Source organism: Manihot esculenta, chromosome 3 (assembly GCF_001659605.2).
Source record: "Manihot esculenta cultivar AM560-2 chromosome 3, M.esculenta_v8, whole genome shotgun sequence".
NCBI classification, from domain to species: domain Eukaryota; kingdom Viridiplantae; phylum Streptophyta; class Magnoliopsida; order Malpighiales; family Euphorbiaceae; genus Manihot; species Manihot esculenta.
Window position 1 is genome coordinate 9,584,628 of NC_035163.2, and position 15,335 is coordinate 9,599,962.

General features: G+C 36.1%; 1 protein-coding gene across 1 annotated transcript; it reads left to right on the forward strand.

Annotated features, from left to right (window-relative positions):
• Positions 1–592: 592 nt before the first annotated feature.
• On the forward strand, positions 593–2,974 carry LOC110612399 (glucan endo-1,3-beta-glucosidase 5). Its single transcript, XM_021753173.2, has 2 exons — positions 593–1,257; positions 1,764–2,974. The coding sequence occupies exons 1-2, from the start codon at positions 902–904 to the stop codon at positions 2,878–2,880; spliced, it is 1,473 nt and encodes a 490-aa protein (XP_021608865.1). The 5' UTR covers positions 593–901; the 3' UTR covers positions 2,881–2,974.
• Positions 2,975–15,335: the final 12,361 nt, after the last annotated feature.

Genomic DNA, 15,335 nt, shown 5'->3' on the forward strand with positions numbered 1-15,335 from the left:
AGTTGCATCCACCTTTTCTTTTTTTTTTTTTTTAAAAAAAATGATTTATAAATAAAAAAATCGTATCTGAATTTAATTCATTATAGATTAAAATTATATGGGCGAATCTCTTTTTTTATTTTTTTTATTTTTTATAGTTCATAATATATAATATTTATTAAAACAAAGAGAAAATAAAAAATTATAGATTGAGCTCTTACTTTACGTTTTACAATAGTGATTTTAATTAATTAATATTCTATATAGTTAGGGTTAAAGTTATGAATTTTGTGTACGTATGTTTTTAAATGAATTTTTTTTAAATAGAGATTAGAGAATAAAACTTAAAATCTCTCATATTTATTTAGATACGTTTACCACCAGATTAAGTCCGTGAATATTTTTATATAAAATATATCATTCATTCATGTATCAGAACAAATTAAATATCACTCCTTAAATTTTAAAATTGAAATTAACTAATAGTTTATGGTGATTAATGAGTATGTTTAATGAAGTCGAGCGACTTGATGCATGGTAAAATGAAATGAAGAGGTGGTATTACAATTGGGCAAAGCATTCAGAGACGCTTGTTAGCGTAGGGGCTGGCGCACATAACTAAATAACTGAACTAAGAAATGCATCTTCTATTCTTTTTGCAAAACTTTTTCCATGGAAATCAAAACCACCCAGTAGATTTCTCACCTTCCCCATGAAGCATCCTAAGCGTCCCAATAAGTTGCAAAAGCACTCACTTTTCATGCTCTTAAATTCTGCAACAACGATCAACAACTTCCCTCTTCCCTCTATTTTGGCTTCTCTTATACTTGCAATCGTTTTCTAGATTCTTGATTCTTTCTCGATTCAAGAAAGATTCATTTAAACCCAAAACCCCATTAAAGATTCTTCAAGAAAAGGAGAAATGGGACTACAACAACATGTATATCTTATCCAAATCATGGTTCTGTTTGTTCTTTGTGTGAGAATGAGTATGGCCTCTAGGGTCACTGGTATTGGAGTGAACTGGGGCACCATGACAACGCAGCTACTTCCTCCGGAGAAGGTGGTGCATATGCTGAGACAAAATGGGATTCGGAAGTTGAAGCTTTTTGAGGCCGATGAGAGGATTATGGCTGCGCTGATTGGCACTGACATTGAGGTGATGCTGGCTGTACCCAATTACATGTTGCACCTGATGAGTGAAGATCCTGCAGCTGCTGCTTCTTGGGTTGATGCCAATGTCACTAGTTGGTTGTACACTGGTGGAGTTAATATCAAGTTCAGTAACATTTTCTTTTCTTTTTCTCAAATATCAAAGTACCCGTTATTTTTGAGACTGCTCTATTAATTTATAACCTTGTGCTTTCTTTTTCTCCAAATCTTGTGCTTGCTCTTATGATTGAATTAGGATTCTGGTTTCTTGTCCTTCTCCGTAGTTTCTGATCATTTTCCATGATTTTTGTTATTCCAGATCTTTTTTACATTAATGTCATCTTTATGTCCTTCTCCTGACTTTTTTTTTTCAATTCACTTCATGACAGAATTTCTTCATAAGCACATGATCAAAATCTGACTGATAATTGGCTTCAGTCAAATAATTATTTTTGAGCTGTTCTCAGCTAAATATGCTTTACTTGGAATGTTATGTTAGCAAGCGTAGCCATGTCTGTTCCTTATTGATATTTTAACGGCTACAGTAGTGATTTAGTAGCTTAATTCTTGAATAGCAGCAGATTAAAGCTTGCTTATGACAGTTTTGGTGTTCTTGGTAATTCATCTTGCAGGTATGTTGCTGTAGGCAATGAACCCTTCCTTCAAACGTACAATGGCAGCTATCTGCAAGTCACTTTACCAGCTTTAAGAAATATTCATCAAGCCCTTGACCGTGATAAGGTTAGCTCCAAGGTCAAAGTCACAGTCCCTTTCAATGCCGATGTCTATTACTCTGCAGATCCGAACCAAGTTCCATCTGCTGGTGACTTTCGACCTGAAGTTCGAGACCTCGCAATCGAAATTGTCCAGTTTCTCCATTCAAATGATGCACCTTTCACAGTCAACATCTATCCCTTCCTCAGTCTCTATAGTGACGAAAATTTCCCAGTAGACTTTGCATTCTTCGATGGAACGAAAAATCCAATCAAAGATGGTGGTTTGGTCTATAATAACGTGTTTGATGCAAATTTTGACACTCTTGTATGGGCATTAGACAAGTCAGGATATCCAGATATGAAGATCATAGTTGGAGAAGTTGGTTGGCCAACAGATGGTGATAAAAATGCCAATATCCCAAATGCTAAGAGATTCAACCAGGGACTAATTCAACATGTTTTGAGTGGAAAGGGTACCCCAGCAAGAAAGGGTAAGATTGATGTTTATCTATTTAGCCTAATTGATGAGAATGCTAAAAGCATTGCTCCAGGGAGCTTTGAGAGGCACTGGGGGTTATTTGAATACGATGGAAAGCCAAAATATGAATTGGACTTGTCAGGTTTGAAAGAGGAGAAGGGTCTAGTTCCAGTTGAAGGAGTGAAGTATATGTACAGAAGGTGGTGTGTTCTGAACCCTGATGCAATTGACTTTGATGATTTGCCAGAAAGCATTAACTATGCTTGCAGTTTATCAGATTGTACTTCTTTGGGTTATGGGTCATCCTGTAATCATCTTAGTGTTGAAGGGAATGCTTCTTATGCCTTTAACATGTATTATCAGGTGAATGACCAGAAAGATTGGAACTGTGATTTCTCTGGTCTGGCTGTAATTACAGACAAGGACCCATCTGATGGCGACTGTGAGTTCCCAATTATGATTTCTCATGGTCATTCATTGGCACAGCACGGGAGACTACTAGATGTTTTACTAAGAATTGCTGGTGGGTGTTTGGTTTTTTTGGGAGTAATGTGAACGTGATACATAGAATTCAAAAGTCAAGGAAGGTAGATTGTCTTTAGCCTAGTATTTGTAATAAATTTTTGCAATTCTAGTGATAAATGTTAAGTCTCCTCATTTTTTATACTTAAATATTTTTCATGTTTATTGAATTAATTATTAAGTACATATATTTTGCATGACTGGAGCACATCAGAGATATGCACATGGGTAAAATAAGCAGCTCTTTTTGTGTCCATTTCCATTCTTTTTATTTCCTAGAAATCATGAACAGATCACCCAGAAAAAGATTTCATTCAAGTCAAACCATTTTGGGGAAATCATGGATCTCTATCTGCCCGGTGGGATCTTCCTCTGCTTGTTGTTGCTTCTTGGTTAGCAGCTGAGGCTGCTGATATTTGCTTTCTTCGTATTTAGTCTCTGTTTTCTTCTTTTACTTTCATTTATTTTTATTTTTTTAACTTTTTAGTGATTCTGGAGAACATTACGAAGTTTATAAGATAATAATAATAATATTTTAAGTGTTTTTTTCGATAAATAGAAAAGTTTTAAAAGGTGATGAAGTTATTGTGATGTTAATTAAAAAAATAAATAAATCAACCGACTAGATGAAAAGAATTTGAGATATTTTAACAACAAAAGGTCTATTTTATCCACAAACCCTTAAATTTTTATTGGATCTAAAAGATCCTTTAACAATTAAAATAAATCAACTATATTCTTTAATTTTTTTTAAAATAAATTAAATATGCTTTGAGAATGCATATATATCTTTTTAATTTTAAAATAAAAATAAATTCTTCTAACTCCTTAAAATAAAATAAAAAATTAACTTATTTCAATTCAAGTTCAAATAAAACTATTTAAGAAAAGTTTTCTAGCGAATTAGATTCTTATAAATTATTTTATATATTCGATTTATAATATGGTGTAGTATAGAGTAAATTAATAACTTGATCTTTGTTGAATGGTTTAAAAAATTGATGTGGATTTATTATCTTACTCGGTCACTATTACTAATTTAATATGATCTAATGAAACATAATATCAGTTATTCTATTGAGTTGTGAGAAAATAATATAAACTGAAAAATATCATTGAAAGAAAGATCCGGACGATTATGATGCTCAAAACCGAAATAAAAAAGAAGACTCGAACTCAGGATAGGTCGGCCTTAGGTTTGATAGATTTACCCTCTAAACTTCAGGGTGAGACTCTATGAAGAAATTACCATTAACATGTATAATTCAGCAGATCCCTTTACACATGTGATCATAAGATTACTGACCAATTAGCCGGTGAAGATCCCTTGCTTATGAGCCAACTACATTATTGCCAGATGATTGTACAGTTGTCGAAGCCGGTCAAAAATAACTTTTCTGGTTATCAACAATATTATAACTGCAGATAGTGGTGAAAGGATCAAATCCACAGGGAATTGAAAACTTACCTATCTTCCTTGTCAAGACTAAGAGAATTAACTGAAAGCAAAGAAACTGAAAGCAAAATAAAAATAAAGTGCAAGTGAAGTAAAAAGGGGGGTTTTGAGATTGATTGAATTGATCTAAACCTGAAAGTAATAAAAGAAAGCGAATAATAAAAATAAGAGATTTCAATAATGAGAAAGATCTAGTTGAAGAATTGGATCCACTTCAGTTGTTGGGATTGATCATTGACACTTAGTTTCCCTTGATAGATTCAATAGATTAGTTATGGAGATGGAAGACGCTTCTCACCACTATGTCTCTCCTTAATTATAAACCAATTAAGAAACGTCCTCTAATTAATCACTAATCAACAAGTTGCTAAGGAACGTCATTGGGCCTTAGGCATCAAAACAACTCTCAATTGCATTAAGAAATAGAGAGATCTAATCCTAGCTACCCAAACGCATGGTGATATTGCTAGATTATGCAACTTCCTTAGTTTTTACACCAAGTGTTCTTGTGTTTGAACAATCCAAGCAATTACGGACTCAAAATTATTCAAACTAACAATATATTACCTTGCAATTAAGAATCAAGTGGCCACATTTATCATAATAACAAAGCAATAATGGAATCAAGCATGAAATTGCATAAATATTGAATAACCAAAGATAACAATGTATGTTCAGATCTCACAATCCCTAAAACAACCAAAGTATCACCTAATCTTCAACTAGAATTAAAGGTTTCAGCCACTCATGGCTGAAATAAAAACCAAAAACAAGAAAAGAAGAAGAAGAAGGAGCCGAAGATGGAGAAGGGAGAGATGGAGCACCGGCCGAACTTGAATCCAAAGAGAGGGAGTTGAGAGATGTGGCCGGCCCTTGAAGAGATCTTTAAATAGGATTAAGGGGCTACCCTAGGTCTTGCTTGCTGCTCAAGTTGAACTCTTGGCTGCCCAAGTGCTGCCCATGCCGCCCATATCTTCCATTGATGAGGTGGAGCCTCTCTTTTGAATTTTGAATTTTGAATGTACAAGACTTTGGCTTCTTTGCCAAGCTGAATTTGAATTTCAAATTTAAATGTACCTCTTCTAAAGATTTGGCTTCTTCAATAAGGAAAAGAGTTCTTGAAGATCTTGAATTTTAAATTGCTCTGCACTTTCCTTGTTTGCAACTTTCCTTATTTAGCACTTTTCTTAATGAGCTGAATCTTGATTTTGAATTTTGAATTCTCTTAAGGATTTGAAATTTAAATTTCAAATTACTTTCCTTATTTAGCTCCTTTCAAGTTGCACTTGGCATACTTGCTCTCCTTTGCTCCATTTTAGGCAGTTTTAGAGGCATTTTCACCAAATTGCCTCTTTACACCATTTTCTGCAGAATAAGATCAAAATCACAAAATTAGACAGAAAAGTGTAAATTAACATCAATAACATCATGATAAAGTGGTCTAAATTATGCTCTATCAAATACCCCCACACCTAACCTTTTGCTTGTCCTCAATCAAATAAACTTAGTCAAACAAGCTCTCTTTGCTACTTGATCCTTTATTTCCACTTAAGCTCTTACTCTAGATACATACTTTGAATCATTGCAGTGAAGAATGTATGCATCAAGGTTACTCACCTTCTTTCCTTGTCTCCCTTTACCTACCATGGCTAGTATTTGTTTTACTCAAGAGAGAGATTACACATGCACAAGTTCTTGCTCAGTTAAGACTCTTTCTAGCTTTTAGAGTGATTTGCCCTTACCTTGAAGTACTATATTTAGCCTTTTGCACTTAAATCTTGCTTGAAAAAGTCACCAACCTTTTAATGTGAAAGTATATATTTTCAGTTGGTCACCTGTCCAAGTGGCTACTAGCTCTGTTCATAGTCTTTCAACCATTGGAACAGTTTTCAGTTCATCAATTCTAAGCCTTTGCCGAATTTTCTATCTCAATGGATTTAGGTAAATCAACACCAATTGCTAAAACAAGTCATATTAAGTTTATTCACACATCTTTCAATTCATTCTCTCTAATGAGCAATATATATTTTTCACATGGTAAGCTCAAAAATTCAATTCAAAAGGAAATTTTCAAAAATAAATACATCTCACTGCAATTGATTCAACATAAGTTTAAAGAGTCATCACATCAATGAGGTCATGGAAAGAAAGCTCATCCAACATAGTCTATGAGTTTGAGTAAAACAAATCAAAACACAAAAAAGAAAAAAAAACGGTGGCTAAATGTGTGTGCAATGAAAGCAAAAATAATAAAAATGAAAAAAAATTCAAACTGTGGCTATACAAACTAAAACTGAAAGCAAAAATGGACTAAAAATAAAAATTCAGAGATATGCATCCCCACACCTAAATCATGTATTGTCTTCAATGTATAGGAAATATAAAAGATCAAAGGAAATTGAGTACTCCCCTGGTGTGGTATTGCATGGTGCGATCACCTAGGCAGACTGAGAGGGATGGTATAGTAGAATTTCTTCCACTACTTGCACCGTGAATCCTTCGTAGTATGGTTTCAGATATGTTTCCTTCCAAACATCATGTTTGGCATTCTTCTTGATTTTGTCTTTTGTGTGCTTGGGCCTATCAAAGGGGAAGTTGCTTTCTACACATTCAGGAGGTTGCCACATTGAGAGCTTCTGTTTGGGCAGATGACTCGCGGTTGTCGAAACCGGTCAAAAATAACCTTTCTGGTTATCAACAATTTTACAACTGTAGATAGTGGTGAAAGGATCGAATCCATAGGGAATTGAGAACTTACCTATTTTCCTTATCAAGACCAAGAGAATTAACTAAAACAAAAATAAACTGAAAGAGAAATAAACGGAGAGCAAAATAAACTGAAAGCGAAATAAGCTGAAAGCAAAACAAACTGAAACGAGATAAAACTGAAAACGAGATAAACTGAAAGCTGAATAAAAATAAATTGTAGTAAAAGTAAAATGGGGGGTTTGAGATTGATTTGATTAAGAAACTACTGAAAGCAATTAAAATATGCGAATAATAAAATAAAAGAGAAATAAATAATAAGAAAGCTCTAGTTGAAGAATTGGATCCACTTCAGTTGTTGGGATTGATCATTGACACTTAGTTTCTTTTGATTGATTCAATAGATTAGTTATAGAGATGGAAGACACTTCTCACCACCATGTCTCTCCTTGTGATTAAACCAATTAGGGAACGTTTTCTAATTAATTACTAATTAACAAATTGCCAAAGAACATCCTTGGGCTTTAGGCATCAAACAATTGTTAATTGCATGAAGAAAGAGAGAGATCCAATCCTAACTACTCAAACGCATGAGATGTTGCTAGATCATGCAATTTCCTTGGATTTTACACCAAGTGTTCTTATGTTTGAATAATTCCAGTAATTACAGACTAAAAATTATCCAAACTAATATATTATTACCTTGCAATCAAGAATCAATTGGCCATATTGATCAAAAAAACAAAGCAACAATGGAATTAAGCATGAAATTGCATGAATATTGAATAACAAAAGATAAACAATGTTTGATCAAGTCTCCCAATCCATAAAACAACTAAAGCATCACCTAATCTTCAACTAGAAAAAAAGGTTTTAGCCTCTCATGGCTGAAACAAAACCAAAAATAAAAGAAAAGAAGAAAGGTAGAAGAAGAGATGTGAATCCCGTAGGTGTCTCCAAGGTGGTGTGTAAAAGTTGTGTGGAGGCTCCTTATGTGTCTTTTTATAGTTGAAAGTGCTGCCCTAGGTCATACTTGCTTCCTAATTAGTGAAGAGGCTGTCCAAAGTGCTGAAAAGGAAAGAATTGCGTTGCAAATTCTCCAGAAGAAAGGAGGCGCGCGGATCAGGCTTCAGAAGAGGAAGGATGCGCGCGGATTGCAGAAGAGGAAGTGGAGGGCAGTCATTGAATGCAGAAGGGAAAGTGAATCTGTCCAATCTTTCCTTTTTAGGTGGAGCCTTCGTTTGAATTTTGAATGTTGAACGCAGAAGAGGCAAGTGCGTCTTCATGAGATCTTGCTGCCTAAATAGGAAGATATGACTGCTGCAGTGTGTGCACATCTTTGAATAAGGAAAAAAAGATCTGCGATTTGAATTTCAAATAATTTTCTGACTGAGCTTTCCTTATTTGCTTTTGCTTCTGCACTTCCCTTATTTGAGGACTTTTCTTTTCTGAAAACTTTCCTTATTTGACACTTTCCATAATTGGCTTCACCTTCTGAATAAGGAAAGAAGAATCTGCAATTTGAATTTCAAAGAATCTGTTGATTGCGCTTTCCTTTTCTGGCACTTTTCTTATCAGAAAACTTTCCTTATTTAGCACTTTTCATATTTGAAAACTTTCCTTTTTTAGCACTTTTCATATTTGAAAACTTTCCTTTTTTGGCACTTTTTGGCAGTTTTAAGAGTATTTTCTCCAGATTGTCTCTTTACACCTAATATCTGTAAAACATGATTAAAACTACAAAATTAGGTAGAAAAGGTGTAAATAAACATCAATAAGATCATGGTAATATGGACTAAAATATGCTTTATCAAATACCCTCACACCTAGCCTTTTGCTTGTCCTCAAGCAAATAAATATAGTCAAATAAGCTTTCTTTGCTCTAGATCCTTATTTCCACTTAAGCTCTTACTCTAGACACCTATTTTGAATCATTGCAGTGAAGAATATATGCATGAAGATTACTCACCTTCTTTTCTTGTTTCCCTTTACTCAACATGGCTAGGATTTGTTTTACTCAAGAGAGAGACTATACATGCATATGTTTTGTTTAGTTAAGACTTTTTCTAGCTTTCGGAGTGATTTGCCCTTACCTTGAAGTACTATATTCAGCCTTTTGCACTTTTAATCTTGCTTGAAAAAATCACCAACCTTTTGACGTGAAGGTACATATTGGTGATACCCACCCCCAGTTACTCAGTTGGTCACCTGTCCAAGTGGCTACTAGCTCTGTTCATAGTCTTTTGACCATTGGAACAGTTTTCAATTGTGCTTATGAAGTCTAAGCCTTTGCTGAATTTCTTTTATCAATGCATTGGAAAAATCAACACCAATTGCTAAATCAAGTCATGTTAGGTTCATTCACACAAATTTCAATTCATTCTCTCTAATGAGTGTCATCAATATATTTTTCACCATGGCAAGCTCAAAGATTCAATTCAAAAGACAATTCTCAAACATGAATACAACTCACTGCAATTGATTCAACATAAGTTTAAAGAGTCATCACATCAATGGGGTCATAGAAAGAAAAGCTCATCCAACATAATTCATAAGTTTGAGTAAAGCAAATCAAAACACAAACGAGAAGCTGTGGAAAAATGAAAAAATTGAAAAAAATCACACTCAAAATGAAAATAAAAATTCAAACTGAAAACTAAAGCAAAAATTAAAAATTCAGAAATATACACCCCCACACCTAATTCATGCATTGTCCTCAATGTATAGGAAATATTAAAATGCAAAAGAAACTGAGTACTCCCCTGGGTGTGGTGTGCATGGTGCGATCCACTTGATCAAGGCTCAAGTAATTGAGAAAGGGAAAAGAGTCCCAACTGCATTGAGTAAAAAGTGTAGCACTCCTTTTGATTTTGTCATAGCCCATCCCATTTTTTCTATGTACTCATGAAACAACATGATTAGCTTCTCTTCTTTCAGATGAGGTGTGCCTCTAGCCCTTATGTTTGCATTTTTTAGTACTTCCAACTTCAATTGATATTTCTCCATAGGTGGCTGCAATTTGGCATTAAGTTCAGGCAAAATAAATTCTACCTTATCCGGAGGTTTAGGAAGGCATTGATCTGCATGGTCCTTTGGTTTAGGTGCTTGGAATGCCATTTGTTGCTTGTGAGCGTGGACTGTTTGCGTTGGAAGGCTGAAAGGAGTTTCAGGTGATGGAAGCTGTGGCGAGAGGTTTGGCGGCCGAAAGGTGGTGGTTTTAGTCTGCACAAGGCTGATCTGAAGAGGTGCGATTGGCTCTCCTTTGTTCTGTGCATGTTCGCAGTCCACCTGTTGGATGCAACAGTCAGTTTCTTTCAGTTCTGGCTCTTTCTGGCTCTCTTCCCTGCAAGGATTATTATTCAGAATATCATCTGGATTATTATTCAGAATATCATCTTGATTCATATAAAAAACATTTTTGCTCAAATAATCAATGTCATCTAAATCAACAACAGGTTCTGTTTGACCAGTTTGTTTGGACAAACAGTTTTCTAGTTGTTTCTCTTCAGCAGCTTGTTCTTGTACTTGCCAACTTTCATCATCATCCTCCACATCTTGAAGCTCTTGCTATCTTCTTAACATGTTTGCTTTCATTGAGGTGGCCAATTGCCCTATGTCCTGTCGCATGCTTTGCATGGAACTTACCATTGTTTCCATCATCTTTTCAAGGTGCTGGATGGAATTTGGAGGTTCTGGTTGGGCCTGATATCCTTGATAATTTTGGTAGTCGTTATCCCATGCATAACTAAAGTCTGGATAGTCTCTCCAACCTGGATTATATGTGTCATAGTAGGGATCATGTCTTGGCTGTCCATAGAATCCTCCAAATGTATGTACTTGTTGGTCATACTCATAACGTGTAGGACATTAGTCAGTTGGGTGTCCTACATATGAACAGATCCCACAAGGCCTTGGTGGCTGGGATGCTTGAACCTGTCGAACTATTCCTATGGCAAAATCTTTCATAACAGATGTGAGTTGAGAATAGAGAACAGATGTACTTACCTCATCCATGATTCAGATCTGCGATGGTGACTTCTTCAGAGGCAGATTTGGTGGTGCTTTTTTTTTTGGTCCTGAAAGAAAAACAAATAAGTTAAATCAACTCCCCGGCAATGGCGCCAATTTTTGACTCGCGGTTGTCGAAGCCAGTCAAAAATAACCTTTCTAGTTATCAACAATTTTACAACTATAGATAGTGGTGAAAGGATCGAATTCACAGGGAATTGAGAACTTACCTATTTTCCTTATCAAGACCAAGAGAATTAACTAAAACAAAAATAAACTGAAAGAAAAATAAACGGAAAGCAAAATAAACTGAAAGCGAAATAAACTGAAAGCAAAATAAACTGAAAGCAAAACAAACTGAAACGAGATAAAACTGAAAACGAGATAAACTGAAAGCAGAATAAAAATAAATTGTAGTAAAAGTAACATGGGGGGTTTGAGATTGATTTGATTAACAAACTACTGAAAGCAATTAAAATAAGCGAATAATAAAATAAAAGAGAAATAAATAATAAGAAAACTCTAGTTGAAGAATTGGATCCACTTCAGTTGTTGGGATTGATCATTGACACTTAGTTTCTTTTGATTGATTCAATAGATTAGTTATGGAGATGGAAGATGCTTCTCACTACCATGTCTCTCCTTATGATTAAACCAATTAAGGAACGTCCTCTAATTAATTACTAATTAACAAATTGCCAAGGAATATCCTTGGCCCTTAGGCATCAAACAATTGTTAATTGCATGAAGAAAGAGAGAGATCCAATCCTAACTACTCAAACGCATGAGATGTTGCTAGATCATACAATTTCCTTGGTTTTTATAGCAAGTGTTCTTATATTTGAATAATTTCAGCAATTACGGACTAAAAATTATCCAAACTAACATATTATTACCTTGCAATCAAGAATCAATTGGCCATATTGATCAAAACAACAAAGCAACAATAGAATTAAGCATGAAATTGCATGAATATTGAGTAACAAAAGATAAACAATGTTTGATCAAGTCTCCCAATCCATAAAACAACTAAAGCATCACCTAATCTTCAAATAGATAAAAAGGTTTCAGCCTCTCATGGCTGAAACAAAACTAAAAATAAAAGAAAAGAAGAAAGGTAGAAGAAGAGATGTGAATCCCGTAGGTGTCTCCAAGGTGGTGTGTAAAAGTTGTGTGGAGGCTCCTTATGTGTCTTTTTATAATTGAAACTGCTGCCCTAGGTCATACTTGCTTCCTAATTAGTGAAGAGGCTGCCCAAAGTGCTGAAAAGGAAAGAATCGCGTTGCAAATTCTACGGAAGGAAGGAGGCGCGCGGATCAGGCTTCAGAAGAGGAAGGATGCACGCTGATTGCAGAAGAGGAAGTGGAGCGCAGTCATTGAATGCAGAAGGGAAAGTGAATCTGTCCAGTCTTTCCTTTTTAGGTGGAGCCTTCGTTTGAATTTTGAATGTTGAACGCAGAAGAGGCAAGTGCGTCATCATGAGATCTTGCTGCCTAAATAGGAAGATATGACTGCTGCAGTGTGTGCACATCTTTGAATAAGGAAAGAAAGATCTGCGATTTGAATTTCAAATAATCTTCTGACTGAGCTTTCCTTATTTGCTTTTGCTTCTGCACTTCCCTTATTTGAGGACTTTCCTTTTCTGAAAACTTTTCTTATTTAACACTTTCCATAATTGGGTTCACCTTCTGAATAAGGAAAGAAGAATCTGCAATTTGAATTTCAAAGAATCTGTTGATTGCGCTTTCCTTTTCTGGCACTTTCCTTATTAGAAAACTTTCCTTATTTAGCACTTTCCATATTTGAAAACTTTTCTTTTTTAGCACTTTCCATATTTGAAAACTTTTCTTTTTTGGCACTTTCCATATTTGGCACTTTTTGGCAGTTTTAAGAGCATTTTCTCCAGATTGTCTCTTTACACCAAATATCTGCAAAACATGATTAAAACCACAAAATTAGGTAGAAAAGGTGTAAATAAACATCAATAAGATCATGATAATATGGACTAAAATATGCTCTATCAGCAGACAAGATTCTGCCTTATCTGGTGGCTTGGGCAGAAAGTGTTCCTCATGCTCCTTTGCTTTGGGCGATTGGAATTCTGTAACAGCCCGGAAACCGGTACCCCTCTTGTAACGGCCCCAAACTGCTCGGCACTAGGATCCAGATCGGCTTAAGGCCGCCGGGACCCGTAGTAAGCCTCTATACATCCTGAACTCTAGGTATAATCCCGTGCATGATCAAACTTTACTTGAAAACTTAAGCTTTTATTTCAGAAAACCTTTAAACTTGTCTTCCTTGCCTCTGCTTGACCTATGCATGAAAACATAGAACCTCATACTAGATGGGTCATCAAGCTTGCTTTAAAACCATGCCTGCTTTGGGTCAAGGGATTGAAACCCTTTCTTCCCCCACGGGCCATTCAAAACTCATAACATTTAAAACATTTTCTCAAGATCATGCATAACAAAAAGGGATTTACCAACACTCTAGGCAAAGCACAATTCTATACATCTCGTGCTACAACACATGGCATATCTATACTTTTCTTAACTTGGCTCTATCTTTTTATAACATTACTCTTTCTATTCTTTCATATCCCTTATATACATAAGGACCATACATCAAGTCCATCTATCATGTCCATATATCATCATGTCCATAACTATACAAGCCTACAAACATACATAGCATTACATAACATATCATCTCTTTAGCAACTTCCTTACATAACTATCACTATCTCCATAAACATATACATACAAGCATCTCTTATACATAACCAAAACACAACTAAGCTATTACAACCAAACATGGCAACCCATGCTTGAACCTCTTCTCTCCAGATAGCTTACTCTGACTGAACTCTGGCTTACATACTCTGGCCCTGCAAAACTGGGGTTAAGGGAAAGGGGTGAGCTACGAGAGCCCAGTGAGTAGAAACAGAGAAAAACATTTGATTTAGTTCCTCCTTTTTTAGGTTTATTATTATCTATTTTATTGTTCCACCCTTTTTATGTATTTTATTAGAAAGACATTTTATTTTATTCTTTCATTTTCTTTTCATGCTTTCATGAAATGCATCACATCACAGTTATATCACAACAAACATCTCACTCCCGCTTGAGTTCATGCTAGCAAATCTCTTCCTCTTGCGGGTGATTTTCGAGGGTTCACGTAATGTCCTTCCCCTCAGGGTTAGACATGACCCCAACATTCCCTCTGTCAAAACTTGGCCCCGAAGGAGCTCTCATGGGACTTTCCTACATGTACTCGCCCGACTGACAAAGACTCAATGACAGACTTGCGGGCTATTGAGGTCGCCTTGGTCCACCCATCACATCATATACATAGCACATTATGCAATGCGTCACCTTCGTGAAACTAGTGCAATCATCCTATAACATATAAACATGGTGCATGGGCATGGTGAACTAGTGCAAACATCCTATTACATAACATGATGTATGAGTATGCTTTAGGCATTAGATTTTCTTAAAGTAAAAGATTAAGTTTAGTTCTACTCACCTGAAGCCACTGCTCAGCTAACTCTACTGGCCAACTAGCACTGAAGCTAGACACCTCGATGTCTCAGGTCCGATCCTACACAGATGGACTCACATGAGGTACCAAACACACTCTAACAACTCATAAGAAACTCCCCAAAAACCCCTCTAAACATCACTGAAACATGCATAGAAAACAGCCATGAAAAGGCTGGACAGGCACTTTCGGCGGCACCTTCGGCGGCCGAACCCTCTCTCCAGAGACGAAACTCGGGTACCTTCGGCGGCACCTTCGGCGGCCGAACCCTCTCTCCAGAGACGAAAGTCAGGCACTTTCGGCGGCCGAACATTGCCTTCGGCGGCCGAAAGTCTGCTTTCAAGCCAAAACTCACTTTCGGGGGCAAGGTTAGGCGGCCAAACCTATGCATCCTCAGGCACGTTCGGCGGCCGAAACCACCTTCGGCGGCCGAACCTGAGTTCATCCAGAACTCAGCCTTCGTGCACATCAGCCTTCCAAACCTCACAAAACATCCCCAAACCTCACATACTCTCTCCCAAGCATGCATACACACTCCCACAAGCATAGGAAGCAAGGAAACTAACTCAAACTCCTCAACACATCATCACATAACATACATTGGGCATAAAACCCACATAAACCTAAACATGCATATCTACCCATACTCAACCATAAAACCTCCACAAAACTTACTTAAAACTTTATTAAAACTCAAGGAAAACAAGGATCTACACTTACCTCTTCAAGATTGAGGATTGGTGCGACCCAAAGCTTGAGGTGTGGAGAATCCAAG